At 37.4% G+C, this 18,693-nt stretch overlaps 1 protein-coding gene across 11 annotated transcripts in view; it reads left to right on the top strand.

Moving 5' to 3' along the window:
• FAM184A (family with sequence similarity 184 member A) overlaps nt 1-18,693 on the top strand; it is a 127,689-nt gene that overhangs the window by 49,747 nt on the left and 59,249 nt on the right. For all 11 annotated transcript variants that reach the window (XR_005790013.1, XM_040474510.1, XM_040474507.1 and 8 more), the window contains exons 2-6: nt 621-1,475; nt 2,641-2,776; nt 4,374-4,555; nt 7,673-7,870; nt 11,668-11,790. Coding sequence is in view for 10 of the 11 variants with exons in the window: in XM_040474510.1 (XP_040330444.1) it covers nt 621-1,475; nt 2,641-2,776; nt 4,374-4,555; nt 7,673-7,870; nt 11,668-11,790 (1,494 nt within the window). In the remaining variant the exon portion in view is untranslated. The remainder of the gene's footprint in view (nt 1-620; nt 1,476-2,640; nt 2,777-4,373; nt 4,556-7,672; nt 7,871-11,667; nt 11,791-18,693) is intronic.

The raw sequence follows: 18,693 nt of genomic DNA, 5'->3' as shown, positions 1-18,693 counted from the left end.
GCCCAGATACTCTGGCTCTAGAACCCTGGCTTGCCTGGATTCAGAGGGAAAATTAGGCAGTGAGTAAAACTATAGTGTTTAATATGTGAGCAGAAAAGTACTAACTGGATTTTGTAAGGAGACCACTAGGAACTTGGAGAGAAGAGGATCAGCTTTAAAAACTGACCATAGGAGAATTAGAAGAGGAAATTTCTAAATTTAGAATGTACCGGACATTAAACAGATGAAAGAGCCTTTAAGAAGACTTAAGGCCTAGAACTTCCACTCATGCAAAGCACTAGAGTAAGGCAGATACTTTGAGGCTTTTCTGCTGATCCTCACCCCAAACTAGACTGGACCCTATGGAGAGCTCCTTTCTTCTAGGCTTCCTTTGTCTCTTTTCTCCTCACTGTTTCATTTATAGTGGAATCTTCAGATGCAACTTTTCAGGTTGTGCTAAGGTAAAACTTTGCTATGTAAATCAATCTATGAATCTAAAACAATGCATGAAGCTTCAGTATTTAGTATTTACCATACCCAATTTTGTGTGTTGAAAAATATCAATCCAAATGGAAGAATTAACTTCCAGTAAGAACAGAACATGGTTTGCTCAATTCTTTCCCTTTTTTAAAACTATGCAGGTAATATATGCTTTAAATACTAAAAATGATGAGCATGAATCTGCAATGCAGGCCCTCAAAGATGCTCACGAAGAAGAAATCCAACAGATTCTTGCAGAAACAAGAGAAAAAATATTGCAGTATAAAAGCAAAGTAACAGAGGAGTTAGACCTGAAGAGAAAGATTCAGGTTTTAGAAGCATCATTAGAAGACCACATAAAAATGAAGCAGCAGGCTTTGACAGAATTTGAAGCTTATAAGCACAGAGTCGAGGACATGCAACTTTGTGCAGAAGCCCAGCATGTCCAACGCATAGTAACCATGTCTAGAGAGGTTGAAGAGATCAGAAGGAAATTTGAGGAAAGATTACGGAGTTTTGGGCAACTCCAAGTACAGTTTGAAAAAGACAAACGGTTGGCATTGGAAGATTTGCGAACTGCTCATAGACGGGAAATCCAAGAGCTGTTGAAGTCCCAGCAGGATCACAGTGCCTCGGTCAGTAAAGGGCAGGAGAAGGCAGAGGAACTGCACAGGTTGGAGGTGGAGACATTAAACAAAACACTGGAGGAGCTAAGACTTGAACGGAAAAAGTTAATTGAGGATTATGAAGGCAAGTTGAATAAAGCTCAGTCCTTTTATGAGCACGAGCTTGATACTTTGAAAAGGTCACAGCTTTTTACAGCGGAAAGCCTCCAGGCTAGCAAAGAAAAGGAAGCTGATCTTAGAAAAGAATTTCAGGGACAAGAAGCAATTTTAAGAAAAACTATAGGAAAATTGAAGACAGAGTTACAGATGGTACAGGATGAAGCTGGAAGTCTTCGCGACAAATGCCAAAAGCTTCAGATAGCACTTGTTACAGCAGAGAACAATGTTCAGGTAAGCCTCTCACTTTCAACCTATGGATACCCACTCTCTCTCCCTCCCCAGTTTTGTCTTTTTCTTTTCAATTAGACTACTTTAACTTTTTCTTTCCCCATTTTGCTTTCTTCTGCTTTTCCTTTGTGAGAAAAATAAAAAAAGGGGCAATTTTTTACTACTCTGTAGTTATTATCTACTACTAGAATTTCAGATATTAAAGGCCCATAAAGATAACTTAAAACCTGATAAAGAGGAGCACCTGGGTGGCTCAGTCGGTTAAGCGGCCGACTTCGGCTCAGGTCATGATCTCGCGGCCCGTGAGTTCGAGCCCCGCATCGGGCTCTGTGCTGACAGCTCAGAGCCTGGAGCCTGCTTCAGATTCTGTGTCTCCCTCTCTCTCTGCCCCTCCCCTGTTCATGCTCTGTCTCTCTCTGTCTCAAAAATAAATAAATAAATGTTAAAAAAAATTTATAAAAAAAAAAAACCTGATAAAGAAATGTTTCTTTTTTTTTTTTTAAAGCTGTTTATTTATTTATTTTTTAATTTTTTTTTTTCAACGTTTATTTATTTTTGGGACAGAGAGAGACAGAGCATGAATGGGGGAGGGGCAGAGAGAGAGGGAGACACAGAATTGGAAACAGGCTCCAGGCTCTGAGCCGTCAGCCCAGAGCCTGACGCGGGGCTCGAACTCATGGACCGCGAGATCATGACCTGGCTGAAGTCAGACGCTTAACCGACTGCGCCACCCAGGCGCCCCAAGAAATGTTTCTATTGAAACAACGTGTTGATATTTTTCACAAGTGACTTGGGAGAGTTAAAATATTGGGCTTTAGTTTTAATTATGTTTTCTCCTTTACCTTTGTTAATAATGGTCTGCACAGTGATCAAAAAATTGTTTTCTAAACCTGAAAATAGGTATAGAAAATTTCATAGCTGTTTTTAATATCTGCAGCATTTGAGTGGATTAAAAAAGGTTGAATAGCCTTTCATGATTGGGTCATATGATTTATGAAGGTAAGTTCTAAGTGTTATCAAAACATATTTAAAACTAGGTATTATTAACTGTGACTTTTGAATATGAGAAAGTTGATGCTTGTAATTTAAGTGAATTGGCATCATTAGCTTAGCTAATTAGCTTTGCATCATTCTTGCATATTAGTAATGGCTATTTGATCATTCTTAGGTTCTTCAAAAACAGCTTGATGATGCCAAAGAGGGAGAGATGGACTTACTAAGCAAGCACAAGGAAGTGGAAAGTGAGCTAGCAGCGGCCAGAGAACGTTTACAACAACAGGCTTCAGACCTTGTCCTCAAAGCTAGTATGTGTGACCACAGTTCTTGGTGTATTCCTTAGCTAAAATATTTACTCAAGACAAAATTTGCCTTCTCATACTTTAACATTATTTAGATTCTAAATATTTTAAAGGACTCTAATTTCTTTTTAATCATAAGATAAGCAAATAATAGCTTATTTTTAAGAATATATATTTTTATACAAAAATTAAGAGCAGGTATTTTATCACCAATAAATCATTCACTAAAAGAACAAAGAAGCATTCTAAGAAGTTTTTTGTTCTTTAAAAACATGTTTTAAAGTATTTAAATTAGTGGAACTATATGTGAATTATAGTGCCTCATTTCATTTGGCTTATTAATAAGGATCATTTACATACTAAAGCTGAGTTGCCCATCCTAATATGGCTAATGTTCTCATTTCATAACCTGTACTAGAGGAAGTGGGTGATTCATGTCAGTTCTGAAGTTACATTTTGCCCAAGTGTTTAGTGTGCCACATGAAGCCATTTGAAGTAATTCTTTGAGAATGTCATTTGATTTGATTGGCTCATCTGTGAATTCCCAGATGACCTTTCTCCTAAGTAGTAGTTTTTCAACTTTAGTGTGTATGAAAATCACCCAAAGGGCAGGGCTTGTGCAACCACAGATGCTGGGCTCCAGCCTCAGAGCTTCTGATTTAGCAGGTCTGAGATGATCTTCACTGCAGGCTCAAGTTCCCAGGTCTGCTGGTCCAGGGCACTTTGAGAACCACTGGCCTACCTAACACATGCTTTCTGAGACCTTTATCTCACACTCATTTTTCATCTCTCTGTCTCTCTTATTGCCCGTCCCCCTTTTTTGTTGTTGTCATTTATTTATTCTTTGATAACTTGCTGACTTAATCTCTTAATCCACCTTAGTTCTTTATTTCTTGTCTAAAACAAATTCAGTTTCAACTAAACCACTGCCTTCCATATTTACTACCTGTGTACAAATTTCTTTCTCTTTAAAATTTTTTTTAATGTTTATTTATTTTTGACAGAGAGAGACAGAGCATGAGTGGGGGAGGGGCAGAGAGAGAGGGAGACACAGAATGCAAAGCAGGCTCCAGGCTCCAAGCTGTCAGCACAGAGCCTGACGCGGGGCTCGAACTCACAGACTGTGAGATCATGACCTGAGCCGAAGTTGGATGCTCAACCGACTGAGCCACCCAGGCGCCCCTAAATTTCTTTCTCTTTATGTGAGAATTTGAAAAAAGAGATTAGAAAAGAACAAATTGCTCATTTTGGCACTGTAGTGCCATCCTCTTTGTTTGACTCCCAAGGCTTTTTTTTACATGCATCTGTGAGAGTTGCTTCTACTTCAGCTTGTTTAGTGTGCAATCTTAAAAAAGGGTCCTGGGTACAGTGATGCAGTGATGTGAAAATAGACCTTTTCCTCATTTAAATGATTCTACTTGGATAAGAAACATTCCCATGGTAAATATTTCCATTTTATACAGTGAACAAACCAAAGTACTGTTTGTACATGCAGACTATTTATTTCACTCAGGTATTAAGTACAATTGTGTCATTAAATATAAACTTTTACACGACAGTGCAACAAATTTTAAATTGCAGAGTTTTTCTGTTTGGGGTATAGGTCATATTGGAATGCTTCAAGCGACTCAGATGACCCAGGAGGTTACAATTAAAGATCTAGAATCAGAAAAATCAAGGACCAATGAGAGATTGTCTCAGCTTGAAGAAGAAAGAGCTTTTTTGCAAAGCAAAACTCAGAGTCTGGATGAAGAGCAGAAGCAGCAGATTTTGGAACTGGAGAAGGTAAAAAGCAGTAGAGTTTGCCCCCCACCCGCTGTCCCACAACAAAGAAAGGAAAAGAAAAAAAGTTCGGTTTTCTCAGATTTGATTTAAAAAGTGTTTACTTCTACTTCACAGTAACAGTCAATTTTTATGTAATGTTTATGTATTTTGAGAAAGAGACAGTGGGGGCGGTGCGTAGAGAGAGGGAGAGAGAAAATCCTAAGCAGCTAACATGGGGTTTGAACTCACAAAACTGTGAGATCATGACCTGAGCCAAAATCAAGAGTCAGATGCTTAACGAACTAAGCCACCCAGGAGCTCCAATAACAGTCCATTTCTTAATTCTAGTAAGTTTTTGTCTTTATTTTGAGGAAAAAGATATAAAGCTGGAATATCTATTGTACATGTATTCAGAATATTTTTTTCAGATTTTTTTAATTTTATTTTTTATTTTTTAAAATTTACATCTAAATTAGCATATAGTGCAACAATGATTTCAAGAGTAGATTACTTAGTGCCCCTTACCCATTTAGCCCATCCCCCCTCCTACAACCCCTCTAGTAACCCTCAGTTTGTTCTCTGTATTTATGAGTCTCTTCTGTTTTGTCCCCTCCCTGTTTTTATATTATTTTTGTTTCCCTTCCCTTATGTTCATCTGTTTTGTCTCTTAAAGTCCTCATATGAGTGAAGTCATATGATTTTTGTCTTTCTCTGACTAATTTCACTTAGCATAATACCCTCCAGTTCCATCGACGTCACTGCAGATGGCAAGATTTCATTCTTTTTGATTGCCGAGTAATACCCCATTGTATCTGTATATACCATATTTTCTTTTTCCATTCATCCATCGATGGACATTTGGGCTCTTTCCATACTTTGGCTATTGTTGATAGTGCTGCTATAAACATGGGGGTGCACGTGTCCCTTCGAAACAGCACACCTGTATCCCTTGGATAAATGCCTAGTAGTGCAATTGCTGGGTTGTAGGGTAGTTCTATTTTTAGTTTTTTGAGGAACCTCCATACTGTTTTCCAGAGTGGCTGCACCAGCTGGCATTCCCATGTATTCAGAATATTATTAACAACTTATAATGTAAAAACTTAAGACATTTCAACGTATTTCAACCAGAAACTGTGAAACTCTTATTTCAGTGGAATGTACATTGTGGTTGATCATATGTTTTTGTACTGATGAAATGTATTTTTGCCTATACACCTAGGAAATTTTGGTAAAACTTTTGGCAATCATTGAGCTCTGAAAATTCATATACCAACATATTGAATTTCTAGATTAAACAAATAAGACCTATCATTTGTAGAGTAATTGCTGAATATTTATTGCAGTTGTTTAGATATCAAGTGGGAGTTTTGGAATCTTTCTTTCCCTCAACAACCAGGCATATTAAAAATAAGTCTGATCTCCTTGCCCTTTGCGCACCTCCCATTCATGCCTTACCTGAGTGCCATGTGGTTTCTCTTACGACGACTCCACAGAATGTGTGTTTGCCCCAGCGTCCGGGGACATCCTGGTTGCTGGACTTGATGAATCTCATCCAACAGTGTTACTTATTTCTCTCTGATTTACAACATCTCCCTTTTGGTATTTCACATTCTCCCACATTTTCCTCCTGCCTGCCCGGCCTTGCAGTCTTGTTTGTGAGCTTTCCTTCTGTCTGTTCCCTTACCATTTACATTCCCCAGAATTTTCACCTCATTCTATATGCTTTTCCATTCTGGTAACATCAGCTGTCACTTGTTAAGTGATCCCTCCCAAATCTGTTGGCCTAGGCCCCATCTTTTCCCTAAATTTGTGCCCTGTGTGTCTGACTCCCACAAGATATGTTGGTTTCTCACAAACGTGTCAAATCAGCATACCTAGAACTTTCTCCCCTCAGAAGTACTTTTTTTTCCCCCACTCCTTTTTTCAACCAATAGCACTACTGTGTGTGTAGCTTGGTAAATCAGTTGTTATTGATTACTGTTTCCCTAACCCTCTTATCTGTTAGGGAGTCCTCTTGGCTTTCTGCTCCCTTAATATATTTTTATTCCATGATATCCCTTCATACCCTTACGCGGATTCTAGGTTTAGGTTTAGATCATTGTTGCCTGGATTTCAGTTACAGCTTCCTAAGTGCTCTCCCTGCCTCAGCTCACTAGCCTACTGTCAACATGACTGTTGTTAAAAATATGTCAGTTACATAAATTGCAGTGATTTCTCATTCCTATCAGAATAAAAGTCAGAGTCCTTAGCATAAAAGACCCTTTTTCATCATTTGATTCATGCTCCCTGCTGAGCCCCATTCCTTACCACTGCCAGCCTCATATCTGCTGTTCCGTCCACACCGCTCAGCTACATGGCCTTCCTATCATATCTGAACTTCATTACCCAGCTGGCTACTGCTCATTTTTCAAAATGCTGGAAATGGTTTTGAATGCAGGTTTTTGACACCAGATCTAGGTTTGAAATTTTCTCCTCTTTCATTTCGTGATGGACTTGTGAGAATTAAATGAGAACGTGTCATCAGCAGCTCAGATGTTTTCTCTTCTGGAAAGCCTTCCCTGATGTATGTATGTATGTATGTATGTATGTATGTATGTCTCTCTCTCTGTCTCTCTCTCTCTCTCTCACACACACACGCACACACACACCCTTTCCCACCCCATCCAGGTTAGTCTCCTTTCCTGTATACTCTTACAATGTGTGATGTACACTCCTTTCATAGAATGTATAAAATTGTATTTCCATTGTCTTTTGCCTTTTTCCAGACTGTGACTGCTTAAAAGGCATATAATTGGCACTCAGTGAAATTGTATTGAATATCATCTGAGTGGTAAATTGGTAAGCCATTTTGTGTACAGCTTTGACGTACAGGAAGGCTTTCTGTCTTAAGCTCACAGATGTGCTAACTCACACTTGGTTCTGACCTAGCCTGTTTTATTACTTGTGTTAAAATTATTAATTTTGTCAGTGCTACCCTGTCATTTTCTGAGAACACCAATGATGTAATCTCATGTCCAAAGTCTAAATTCCATAGTACTCAGTTCATTCAAATGTATGTATTTATTGAGTATTCAGAATACTAATAGCAGTAATGAAAAAAGCAGGTGTAATTATTGTCTTTATTTGCTTTAATTTTAGAAAGTAAATGAAGCAAAGAAAACTCAGCAAGAATATTATGAGATGGAGCTAAAAAACCTGCAAAATAGATTGGAAGGGGAGGTTGCTCAATTAAATGAGGCTCATTCTAAGACTTTGGAAGAATTAGCTTGGAAGCACCACATGGCAATTGAAGCTGTCCACAGTAATGCAGTTAAGGATAAGAAAAAACTACAAGTGGTGAGTATAAATTCAACGTAGCATTGCATCGTGAACTGGAAGGGTTTCTGTAATGATCCAGTATGACCCATATTGTAGAGTAATGAGTTACTTCATTCTGATGGCTGCTCTCTCATAATCTGTAAATCATGATTCAGAGAGTAATATACTTAAAAATTCTTGTTATCTCCTGTGTGTAAATTGATAGGAGGCATTCCTACTTTGTATGAGCCATGGTAATACTCCCTTGATCTTGAGCTGTTTCTTCATGAGACACTGTCTTAAGTGTGCTCCTCGGGAAGTCTCAACTAGCTGAAGCACTTATTCTCCTGTAGATGTTTCCTTTCACATAGTAGAAGAAACAAGGTGTCTGACAGATCTGGGATTTACACTGAGCTCTTTGTTTACTGGCTGCCTAAATTTGGGCCTCAAAAATCATGCCTGTCCTCGTGTGACAGATGAAGAGGAGATCCATCTTATAATGTTCCTGTGAAGGTTAAGTGAAATAAAATGTTAAGAACTCAGACATGTCCTAGCATATAGTGATAAATAAATGTTAGTTTTTAGTATTTCTTACAGTGTGCCAGGCGCTGCAATAGTGTTTTCCATCTGTTTTTTTACTTAATTCCCGCCACACTCATAGGTTTAATTTTTGCACCCGCTTTACTGAAGAGGAGATAAAGGAAAGAGAGGTGAAACACTTGTTCAATCACATGCAGCTAGTAAGAATCAGTCAGGTCTTGAACTCAGGTTTCAGATGTCAAACTCTAAGGCATTTAACCACCACATAAAAGCATGTATTAATGATGATTGTTGTATGTTTTACATAATAGCTTTTTAGAGTTTATTAAGAGCTTTCTTGTATACTCCTCATTATTTAAGGCTTGAAGATTAATGTCATTTTTATTATACAGGTGGTGAAATAGTTTTAATAAACCTAAATGATGTATTCAGTGCCACCAACCTAGAATATAGAAGAAGCAGGATATGAATTGAGAGATTCACCTCTATGTCTCTTCCTTTTGTGACACAACTAGTTGGAAAAAATATTCAACACTTGAACTTAATTAAAAACTCAAATAAAACTTCCTGTTAAAATGTTATTTCTGTCTAAACCTGCTACTATATGTTTATGTAGCTGGAGACAAATCTTAATGACATGTTATTTCTCAAAATTGTGGTTGTTATTTTCTCTGTGCCAGCTCACTATTCCAGAACGAATTTGTACAGCTTTAATTACGTGGTGCATGTACACGCTTACTGACTCTGTATGTCTGTGTCAGTTGTTCAGGGATTTGTAGTGAAGTATTCAGTGGTAACTGCTGCTTCAGTAAGCTCTTCCATAGCTATTTTTTGTTTTGTTTTTTCATCTCTATATCCCTTATTCACCTTAGCCTTCTCCCTTATTGTGATATTTAACCTGAAGGTGTTCTGCTTTTTGCCTCTCTTTACTTCTCTATATTAAGTTCTAAGTGCTAGAATCTAGGCATCTTTCATCAATATCATTTTTGCCTCACTACTTCTCTCTTAATTATACCCTTGCCCATTGAATTTCAAGTTCTGAGCCACCTAAAAATCTGCTTTAAGCTGCTTACATTTCTTGCAATCTTTCTTTAAAATGTGGTTGCTATAAAACACATGACATGCATTTCCTGTGTGTGAACATAGTCAAAACTCATGATAGCTTTATCTATCCCCTTCCCTTTTCTCAAAATAACTTATCACTTGCTGTTACATTCCTCTCTTGCCTAGCTAGCTCATGTCTGAGCCTCAGCTCAGACCAGCCTCCTTTTAGAATAGTCTTTGTCCAATGTCACATTATCTTTTATTATTTTTTTAATGTTTATTTATTTTTGAGAGACAGAGACAGAGTGTGAGCAGGGGAGGGGCAGAGAGAGAGGAAGACACAGAATCTGAAGCAGGCTCCAGGCTCCATCTGAGCTGTCAGCACAGTCATATGAGAGCCTGATGCGGGACTTGAACTCACGAGCTGTGAGGTCATGATCTGAGCTGAAGTTGGCTGTTTAATGAGTAAGCCACTCAGGTGCCTCATGTCACATGTTCTTTTAAAGAACATTTACCTAAAGGTGACTTCTTCATTCCTTATTACTTAGTTATCAAAAAGGATTATATTTTTTTTCAAAACTTGAGTTTACCCACCCCATTTGAAAGTGAATATATAGAGAATCCATGCAGAAAAGAGTTACCATTGCAGGCCTGAAGCTGCTATCCTTAGAAAGGCACATGGTGCAAGGTTGGCCCTTGCTAGTACCTGGGAACTTGAATTTCGGGAGGGTTTCCACCATTCCCTGATAACAACAGCTCATGTGCCTAAGGTGTTTATGCAAACAATATGGTTTCTGCTGAACATCCGCTTTCCTTCATGAAGTCTGGGTGTTTGGCACATGGTAATCAAGTGGTACCTATGTGATTAGCCCCGAATAAAAAACCTAGGCAATGAGTCTCTCATGAACTTTACTAGAAGACAAAATTTCACATTATTGTCACAACTTGCTAGAGAGTCCTGTGTGAGAGGACTCTTGGAAGCTTGTACCTGGCTTCCTACAGGCTTCACCCCCTATGCCTTTTTCCTTTGCTAAATGTGCTTAGTATCCTTTTGCTATAAAGTAAATTATGACTGTGAGGACAACTATATTCTGAGTCCTGTGGGTAATCCCAGCAAATCATCAAACCCAGAGTTTGTTTTGGGAGCTCCACAGAACTGCATTTATTACTCTTCTCACCTTCCACTATAGAAATATTGAACTGCTTGTAACATACCAGGCTCTTTTGTACCTCCATGGTTTTTGCACGGGTTTCTTCTGCTGAACATGTTATATTTCCCCCTTGCTTCACCTCTGTTCCTTACTAGTACACTCCTTCAAACTCTACTTAGGAATTGCATTATCTGTGAAGGTTTCCTCACCAAGATAGAATTTGCCAGTTCTCCATCCATGCACTCCTGTAGTCCCTATGGATATTTAATTTTAATCACATATTCTTTTTTTTTTTTATATATTTTTAACGTTTATTTATTATGGAGAGACAGAGAGACACAGAGCATGAGCAGGGGAGGGCAGAGAGAGGGGAAGACACAGAATCTGAAGCAGGCTCCAGGCTCCGAGGTGTCAGCACAGAGCCTGACGTGGGGCTTGAACCCACAAACTGTAAGATCATGACCTGAGCCAAAGTCGGTCACCCAACCGACTGAGCCACCTAGGCGCCCCAATCACAAAATCTTTAATTGCTTGTTACCTTGAACTAATTAAGGGCAGGCCCCATGTGTTAATACCTGTGTATCCCAAGTACACATCCCAAGTAGCATGCCAGATAGTAGGTGTTCTTCAGTAAGTATCAGTTTTACTGGCATTGTTTCTTTAGATGCCTTAATTTTGTACTTGGTAGCTCTTGACTATGTTCTCGTGTTCCAGAAATGTTACTGGATTTTGGCTCTTTTTATATAAATATAAAATAATTCTATATTCAAGAGATAGTTAGAATTTTTATTTATCTCCCCACATTATCACTTATAGCATACATTCCTGTTACTGACTCAGCTTGATCTAGACCAGTCAAATATTCTTATCATTTAAAAAAAATAATTATTTAACCACATCATAAGTGATTCAGAATGACAGAATCTAATCCCTTAGGATTAGTTAGGTTGACTAATAACTCCAATATTATTAATTAACAATAAAGCTAATTTGAAGAGCAAAATATCAAAATATAAAACAGAATAGTAGTCTTTTTCTTGGAGTCTTTGAGGTATACAATGTTTGCAATTTTGTTAATGGTTAAAAATGTCTCTTCCTAAGGAATTAGAGGAACAGTATAAAAAGGAGAAACTAAACCTGGAAGAGGATAAAAGTCAACTTCAACGAGAGCTGGAAAACTTGAAGGAAGAGCTGGAAGACAAGCTGAATACAGCCAATCAAGAGGCAAGAATTCTTTAGCTTTATCACCTGTGTTATGTCTTATCCATAACATCCTTATTTGGTAATGTGGTACCAGAGATGGTAAAATATCTAGAGTAAAAATAATCACTTTGCTTCATGCTGAATTTTTCATAATACATTGGTTATATCTTACCAGGTAAAAATTTACTACCCAAAACATTAGACCCAGGTGCTTTTGTGGGGAACACCAAAACAAAGGATAATGTCACCATATGAAAAATAATTGAAAAGGTTTATACACCCTTTTGTAAAACACAGACTTAGTATTGTCTACACTGTATCTCCATTTTAAAAAGAGAGATTTTATAACATCTGGAGAGTGACATCTAAAATAATTTTTAAATGCTATAAGAAAATAGTATTCTTTAGCTTAGAGAAGGCTAAGAGTATAAAAAGAATGTGAACTCACAAATTCTGTTGTGAATAAAATAAATGTAAAGACAATTTAAAAATTCTAATATTGTTTGTCCTTTTCCTTTCTCTCTGTAGCCCAGGTTCACCTATACCCTAGAATAGCCACACCTGTTGTCTTTTTTTTTGCTTCCATTCCAGTTCATCCTTCTTGTGTGTGGACAGTCTTGTCTTGCAGAGTGCTCTTCCTAAGACAAGTTCTTGTCTTGACATTTCTCATCTTGTCAGCTGTTCCTGCCTCAATAGCGTCATCTCTCCCAAGATTATCTAAGTCCTGGTTTCTCATCACTCAGCTGCTGCTCACAAAAACCATGCCAACATAGGAGTGCCCCTGGGCATGCTAATCATTTGCACCCAGTCTTCTTTACTTATCTTTAAACATTTATTCAGAGAAGGCACCAATTACTGTGTTTGGGAATGATAGAATTAAGACTGTTGCAGGTTTCCCCTGCTTGTCTGTAGGTAGAGTGTCCTCAGAAACCTTTTGTAAGCTGAAATGGTGTAAGGTGAATAAGCAGTTATGATAATTTATATGGAAAATTGAGCATTCCAAGACCCCAAAATTAACCTCTCTTAGGCTTTTCTGATACCTTAGGACCCATCTTGCTAACAAATACACACAAAAAATATCCAGCAACTGCACAGATGCTCACAGACACAGTTCAAAGCTATGGTAGTGTGATACTGAAATGCTGAGTGTGGTTCCGAAGGAAGGAACTAGGTGGGGCCCTCTCACTTCCTGGGGTGCATGCTGTTTCTGTGAGGGTTCACTGCAAAACAGATGCTGAATGCTATTTTATTTTTTGCCTTTTTTTTTTGTAAAAGTGAAAATCTCTCCAGATTATTTCTGTTAGCAAAAATAGGTACTACTGTAGGTATTTTGTGAAAGTGAAGTAGCATAAAATGAACTTTCAAAAAGCAGGTGTTTTAGCTATATTAGATTAGGTCAGCCTCTCTTCTCTTGTCCAAGATAATTCACTGCTGCTCCATATTTGCATATTTCTCTTGGCAGGATATGATCCTTGCAGTTATGGTGTCCTGCTCTCATTAGAAGGCAGTTTAGTGACCATCTGTGTTTCTCATTAAGCTCCCCCAGGGTCTCCTCTCAGTTGCAAATGGTTTAAGCATTCCTGCAATCTACACACTGTAATCTCACTGAGAAGAGCTATAATAAGCATGTAATTGATTTTCCTTTTAGGTACTTTCTCAATTATGCTTTAGTACCCTGGTAATGTTTTGGTGCCATATTAGAATATGCCCCAAGTGGAAAGAATTGAAAATGGTGGAGCAGCATGGAGACCCTCAGCTCATCTCATCCCTGAAACACAGGTAGATCAGCACCAAACCATTTTGCACACCTAGGAAATTGATATGAGGATTAACACAATGATATGCATAACTTGAGCCACAGAACTCAGCAGGAATTCACCCCAAAAGAAAAAACAGGAAGAAATGACAGGCAGGGGCTTAATCAACACAGATCTAAGCAAGATGTCTGAACTAGAATTTAGAATCACTACAGTAAGAATACTAGCTGCGGTCGAAAAAAGCATAGAATCCCCTTCTCTGGAGATAAAAGAAGTAAAATCTAGTCAGGATAAAATTAAAAATGCCATAATTGAGATGCAATCTTGAATGGATACCACAGCAGCAAGGATGGATGAAACAAAGCAACAAATCAGCGATATAGAAGACACAATTATGGAGAATAACGAAGCAGAAAAAAGAGGAAAACAAAGGTGAAAAAACATGATAAAAGACTTAGAGAACTCAGTGTCTTATTAAAAAGGAATAACACCGGGGCGCCTGGGTGGCGCAGTCGGTTAAGCGTCCGACTTCAGCCAGGTCACGATCTCGCGCTCCGTGAGTTCGAGCCCCGCGTCAGGCTCTGGGCTGATGGCTCAGAGCCTGGAGCCTGTTTCCGATTCTGTGTCTCCCTCTCTCTCTGCCCCTCCCCCGTTCATGCTCTGTCTCTCTCTGTCCCAAAAATAAATAAATGTTAAAAAAGGAATAACACCGAAATCATAGGAGGCCAAGAAGATAAACAGAGAAAAAGAGGGCAGATGGTTTATGTGAGCAAATGATAGTGGAAAACTTTCCTACTCTGAGGAAGGACACAGACATCAAAATCCAAGAAGCACAGAGAACTCCCATTAGATTCAACAAAAACCAAACATTACCAAGGCATATCATAGTCAAATTCACAAAATACACAGACAAGGAGGGGGCACCTGGGTGGCTCATTGGTTAAGCATCTGACTTTGGCTCAGGTCATGATCTCACAGTTTGTGAGTTCAAGCCCTGTGTAGGGCTCTGCGGCTCGGAGCCTAGAGCCTGCTTCAAATTCTGTCTCTCTCTGCCCCTTCCCTGCTTGCACACATGCTGTCTCTCAAAAATAAATAAATAATAAATAAAATACACAGACAAGGAAAAAATTATGAAAGTAGCAAGGGGAAAGAAGTCCTTAACCTATAAGGGAAGGCAGATCGGGTTTATAGTAGACCTATCCACAGAAAGTTGGCAGGCCAGAAAGGAGTGTCAGGATATATTCAACGTGCTGAATTGGGAAAATATGCAGCCAAGAATTCTTTACCCAGCAAGGCTGTCATTTGAAATAGAAGGAGAAATAGTTTCTCAGACAAACAAAAACTAAAGGAGTTCGTGACCACTAAACTAGCCCTGGAGGAAATTTTAAGGGGGACTCTTTGGAGAAAAGATGTAACAAAACCATGAAGACCAAAAGCAACAAAGACTAGAAAGGACCAGAGAACATTACCAGAAACATCAAGTCTACAGGCACCACAGTGGCACTAAATTCATATCTTTCAGTACTCACTCTAAATGTCTATGGACTGATTGCTCCAATCAAAAGACATAGGGTATCAGAATGAATAAGAAAACAAAACCAATCTATATCTGCTTACAAGAGACTCATTTTAGACCAAAAACACCTGCAGATTGAAAGTAAGGGGATGGAGAACCATCCATCATGCCAGTGGTCATCAAAAGAAAGCTTGAATAGCCATGCTCCTATTAGACAAACTAGATTTTAAAATAAAAACTGTAACAATAAATGAAGAAGGGCATTATATCATAATTAAGGGGTCTATCCACCAAGAAGATCTAACAATTGTAAATATTTATGTCCCAATGTGGAAGAACCCAAATATATAAATCACATTTATATATTTACATTATATATAAACTTACATATGTTTTATTATAATTTTGTGATTAACACAAACCTAAAGAAATTCATTGATAATAGTACCATAATAGAGGACCTTAACACCCCACTTACAATAATGGACAGATCATCTAAGTAGAAAATCAACAGGAAACAAAGGCTTTGAATGACACACTGGACTGGATTGACATAACAGATATATTCAAACCATTTCATCCTAAAGCAGCATATACACATTCTTCTTGAGTGCACATGGAACATTCTCCAAAACAGATCACATACTGGGACACAAATCAAGCCTCAACAAGTACAAAAAGATCGAGATCATACCTTGCATATTTTCAGACAACACTATGAAACTTGAAATCAATGACAAGGAAAAATTTTGAAAGGTCTTGAATACTTAAAGAACATCCTACTGAAGAATGAATGGGTTAACCAAGAAATTAAAGAGGAAATTGAAAAGTACAGGGAAGCCAATGAAAATGGAAACACACCAGCCCAAAACCTCTGGGGTGCAGCAAAGGCTGTCACAAGAGGGAAATCTGTAACAATCCAGGCCTTCCTAAAGAAGGAAGAAAGGTCTCAAATACACAACCTAAACTTTCACCTAAAGAGCTGGAAAAAGAATAGCAAATAAAGCCCAAAACCAGCAGAAGAAGGGAAATAATAAAGAGTAGAGCAGAAACCAATGATACCAAAATCAAGAAAACAGTAAAACAGATCAATGAAACCAGGAGCTAATTCTCTGAAGGAGTAACAAAATTGATAAAGCTCAGCCAAATTATCAACAAGGAAATGACCCAAATAAATAAAATAACAAATGAAAGAGGAAATATCACAACCAACACTGCAGAAATACAAACAATAATAAGAGAATATTATGAGCAATTATATGTCAACAAATTGGGCAATCTGGAAGAAATGCACAATTTCCTAGAAACATACAAACTATCAAAACAAACAGGAAGAAATAGAAAACTTGAACAGACCCATAACCAGTAAAGAAATTGAATCAGTACTCAGAAGTCTCCCAACAAACAAGAGTCCAGGGCCAGATGACTTTCCAGGAGAATTCTACCAGCAGTTTACTACCTGACATGTCTCCAGAGGCAAGGGAAACAAAAACAAAAATGAACAATAGGAATCTCATTAAGATAAAAAGCTTCTGCACAGTGAAGAAAACAATCAGGAAAACTAAAAGGCAACCAATGTAATGGGAGAAGGTATTTGCAAATGACATATCAGATACAGGGTTAGTATCCAAAATCTATAAAAAAAAAAAAAAAACTTACCAAACTCAACACCCAAAAGACAAATAATCCAGTGAAGAAATGGGCAAAATACATGAATAGACACTTTTCTGAAGAAGACATCCAGATGGCTAACAGACACATGAAAAAATGCTCCATATCACTCATCATGAGGGAAATACCAATCAAAACCACAATGAGCTCACACCTGTCAGAATGGTTAAAATGAACAACTCAGGCAACAACAGATGTTGGCAAGGATTCAGAGAAAGAGGGATCTTTTGCACTGCTGGTGGGAATGCAAACTGGTATAGCCATTCTGGAAAAAAGTATGGAGATTCTTCAAAAAATTAAAAATAGAACTCCCCTACAATCCAGCAATTGCACTACTAGGTATTTATCCAAGGGATACAGGTATACTGTTTCGAAAGGCACATGCACCCTAATGTTTATAGCAGCATTATCGACAATAGCCAAAGTATGTTAAGAGCCCAAATGTCCATTGACTGATGAATGGGTAAAGAAGATGTGGTATATATATTCAATGGAATATTATCCAATGATCAAAAAGAATGAAATCTTACCATTTGCAACAATGTGGCTTGAACTAGAGTGTATTATGCTAAGCAAAATAAGTCAGTCAAAGGCAAATATATGATTTTATTCATATGTGGAATTGAAGATACAAAACAGATGAATATAAGGGAAGGGAAGCAAAAATAAAAACAGGGAGACAAATCACAGGAGACTCTTAAATATAGGGAATAAACTGAGGGTTGCTGGAAGGGTGTTGGATAGGAGGGAAGGGCTAAATGGGCAAGGGGCATTAAGGAGGGCATTTTTTGGAGGGCATTTTTTGGGATGAGCACTGGGTGTTACATGTAAGTGATGAATCACTAAATTCTGTTCCTGAAATCATTATTCTGCTATATGTTAACTATCTTGTATTTAAGTTAATAAAATAAAAAAAGAACCACTCCCCAAGAATTTGCCTGGCTCATCCCTCTGTATGTACTTACCCTTTCCTTCAGCCTGGACTTTTTTTTTTTTTTTTTTTTTTTTTTTTTTTTGTCCTACTTTGCTGGATAAGATGCCTAGAGATAATAAGTTTTCTTGTTTTGTTTCCTGCTCTTAAAGTGAAGGATGTCAACATTTTATAGTTAATTATCATGCTTCTCTAAAATTTTATTTTGTAAATGTTCTTTATCAGGTTTAGGAATTCTCTTATAATTCTAGTTTCCTAACTTAAATCACAAATTGATGTTGATTTTTCTGCATCTGTCGAGATCATACTTTTTTTTCTTTAATTTGTTAATGTGGTACCTTATATTAATTTTCAAATATTAAATCAACTTTGGATTTCTAAAGTAAGCCCAAGGTAGTCATAATAGATTATATATATCTTTTTGTGTATAATAACTAGATTCAGTTTATTAATATTCATTTTGGGAGTTTTTTAAGCCTAGGTTCAACTAATACTGCTTTGTGCTTTTCCCTTTTAATACCGTCCTTTCTAGTTTTGAAATCAAGGTCCTATTAGCCTCTTAAAATGAAAGACTTATATCCTTTTCTGTTCTATGGGAGATTTGTGTGAGATTGACATGCTTTTTAAACTTTAACTGCATCATGGTTAAATATTGTTTATATGAAAGCAATTTTTAAATTTTTAAATTCATCAAAGAAATTTAATATTCTGGGTGTGTCCAATTTTTCAATGTAGTCTTGTATCCCAGTTCATTAAACAAGATTTTAAGTTATTTTCTTCAATATTCTGTGTTCCAAATATTATATTCTTTTTGAATTTTATCTTTTTCATATATCACTTACTAAAAACTGATACTTTGATGGGGGATTTGTTTATTTCTTATATTCTTTCAATTTTTGCTTTAAATATTTAAAAGTTTTGTTATGTGCATACAAATATAAAATTTTTTTAGCTACTTAATGAATCATGATTTGTGGTTTAGTCTGTGTTGTTTGATAGTGTGTCACCAGCTTTATTTTGGTTTGTTATGATTGGTATATCTTTTTCCA

Source organism: Herpailurus yagouaroundi, unplaced genomic scaffold, assembly GCF_014898765.1.
Source record: "Herpailurus yagouaroundi ecotype Mexico unplaced genomic scaffold, PumYag 139, whole genome shotgun sequence".
Lineage (NCBI taxonomy): Eukaryota > Metazoa > Chordata > Mammalia > Carnivora > Felidae > Herpailurus > Herpailurus yagouaroundi.
Note: the sequence above shows the minus strand (reverse complement) of the source record. Positions and strands in the feature narration are given on the sequence as shown.